General features: G+C 52.6%; 1 protein-coding gene across 1 annotated transcript in view; it reads left to right on the top strand.

The window, feature by feature from the left end:
- The window catches only part of C5AR1 (complement component 5a receptor 1), a 37369-nt gene extending 35243 nt beyond the window's left edge, over positions 1–2126 (top strand). The window contains exon 2 of the mRNA XM_012653316.1: positions 45–2126. Coding sequence (XP_012508770.1) covers positions 51–1097 — 1047 coding nt within the window. The 5' untranslated portion in view covers positions 45–50 and the 3' untranslated portion in view covers positions 1098–2126. The remainder of the gene's footprint in view (positions 1–44) is intronic.
- Positions 2127–2285: the final 159 nt, after the last annotated feature.

Here is a 2285-nt window from a genome sequence, read left to right on the forward strand (position 1 = left end):
TGTCTGCAGACTCATCCTCTCCCGGCCTCTCTGATTCTACTTAGGACCCCATGGAGAACAGCACCGTTTCCGATTACAACTATGATTACAACATTAGCTTGGATCCGAACATCTCTGTGGATAACCATTCCGAGACCCTGCACCCTTTGAACATCTTGGCCTTGCTCATCTTCGCGATCGTCTTCCTGGTGGGAGTGCCGGGCAATGCCCTGGTGGTCTGGGTGACGGCATTCGAGGCCAGGCGGGCCGTCAATGCCATCTGGTTCCTCAACCTGGCGTTGGCCGACCTCCTCTCCTGCCTGGCGCTGCCCATCTTGTTCACGTCCATCATCCAGCACAACCACTGGTCCTTCGGGGCGGCTGCCTGCCGCGTCCTGCCCTCGCTCATCCTGCTCAACATGTACGCCAGCATCCTGCTCCTGGCCACCATCAGCGCCGACCGCTTGGTGCTGGTGTTTAACCCCATCTGGTGCCAGAAGTTCCGAGGGGCCCGCTTGGCCTGGGCGGCCTGCGGCGTGGCCTGGGGCCTGGCCGTGCTGCTGACCATCCCGTCCTTCCTGTACCGCGCGCTGCGCGAGGAGCACTTTCCGCCCAAGACGCTGTGTGGCGTCGACTACGGCAGAGACGGCGGGCGCAAGGAGCGCGTCGTGGCCAGCGTCCGGCTGGTCGTGGGCTTCCTGTGGCCGCTGCTCACCCTCACCCTCTGTTACACCTTCCTCCTGCTCCGCACATGGAGCCGCAGGGCCACGCGGTCCACCAAGACGGTCAAGGTGGTGGTGGCGGTGGTGGCCAGCTTCTTCATTTTCTGGCTGCCCTACCAGGTGACAGGGATGATGATGGCTTTGCTCCCCTCGTCCTCGTCCGTCTTCAGCCAAGTGATAAAGGTGGACGCCTTGTGTATCTCTCTTGCCTATGTCAACTGCTGCATCAACCCCGTCATCTACGTGGTGGCCGGCGTGGGCTTCCGAAGCCGCCTGCGCAAATCCCTCCCGAACCTACTCCGCAACGTGCTGACCGAGGAGTCCCTGGTGAGGGACAGCAAGTCTTTCACCCGATCCACCGTGGACACCTCGGCCGAGAAGAGCCAAGCCGTGTGAGCCACCAGGCCACCACGTCTGACGTCCCCCTTCCTTTGCGGCCACTCTCGCTTGGCTTGTTTGAACTCCGCTCTTGGCAGGGTGGTGTCATCTCAGCGAACCCTTCCTCATTCCTCTTGTCTTTCTCAGACTTGTCGCTCCTCTTCCAGGGTGTCTGTCCTCACCCTTCCTCACTTCCGGGACTAACACTTCCTTTTAGGGAGCCCCAACCTGTCCTTCCATCCCAGGCTTTTGGGGAAGAACAAACAGAAGTCAACGTGTCTGCGGCGTCCCGCAGGGCAACATGTCCTGTGTGTGCAGAAAGTGTGAACAGAGGACATTAGAATGCATGCAAATAGAAACATTCCCGTGCAAAAAAAAAACAAACCCAGTTACGTATATATTTTATGGAGAGTTGGAAACAATGTAACTGGCATCTCAAAAATTACTATTCTCAGGACAAACTTACATGTTCCTATCTAAAGTCTTGTGAGTTGATTTAAAGAAAACATTGAGTTAAAATGTTACTTAGGGTTTTTTTTTAAGTAAAAAGGTACTACGTGGGATGGAAAAAGGATGAGGAAGTCATGCCAAAGGCTAAGGTTGGAGAAACATTGGCTGCGTAGATGCCGATTGTCTGATTGTAAAAAAAGCTTTTTACTTGGAAAACTGTTATTTCGTTTGTACTTTTTAAAAAAAACATTAGAGTTTTTATTTTGAGATCACTGCAGACTCCATGCAGCTGTAAGTATTAATACAGAGGGACCCTGGGTACCCTTCGTCCAGTCTCCCCCAAGGGTGACGCCTTGCAGAGTGGCATTACATTCTCCCCAGCAGGATGTCCACATTGATGTAGGCAGGATTCGGGACGCTGCTGTGGCCACGAGGGTCCCGGGGACGCCACGTCTCTCGTCCTCCCCAGCCTCGTCCCTAGCCCCTGGCAACCACTGATCCACTATGCATTTCTGTGCTCTTGTCGTCTCAAGAATGTTATTCAGTGGAATCATGCAGTATGCAACACTTCGAGTTTTAAAGACTAATATGTGTGACTTTAATGATGAAAATAAATTATATTAAGCATTGAAATGTTGATCGTGTTATTTTTAATGAGTAATTGACTTTACAATATGTCTGCTTAGAGAGTGTATGTGTTGGGTGTGTAGATTGTCTAGAAATATTGTACAGGCCAACACTGTCTGACAGAAATAT

This window comes from Propithecus coquereli, unplaced genomic scaffold (assembly GCF_000956105.1).
Source record: "Propithecus coquereli isolate 6110/MARCELLA unplaced genomic scaffold, Pcoq_1.0 Scaffold42, whole genome shotgun sequence".
Taxonomy (NCBI): Eukaryota; Metazoa; Chordata; class Mammalia; order Primates; family Indriidae; genus Propithecus; species Propithecus coquereli.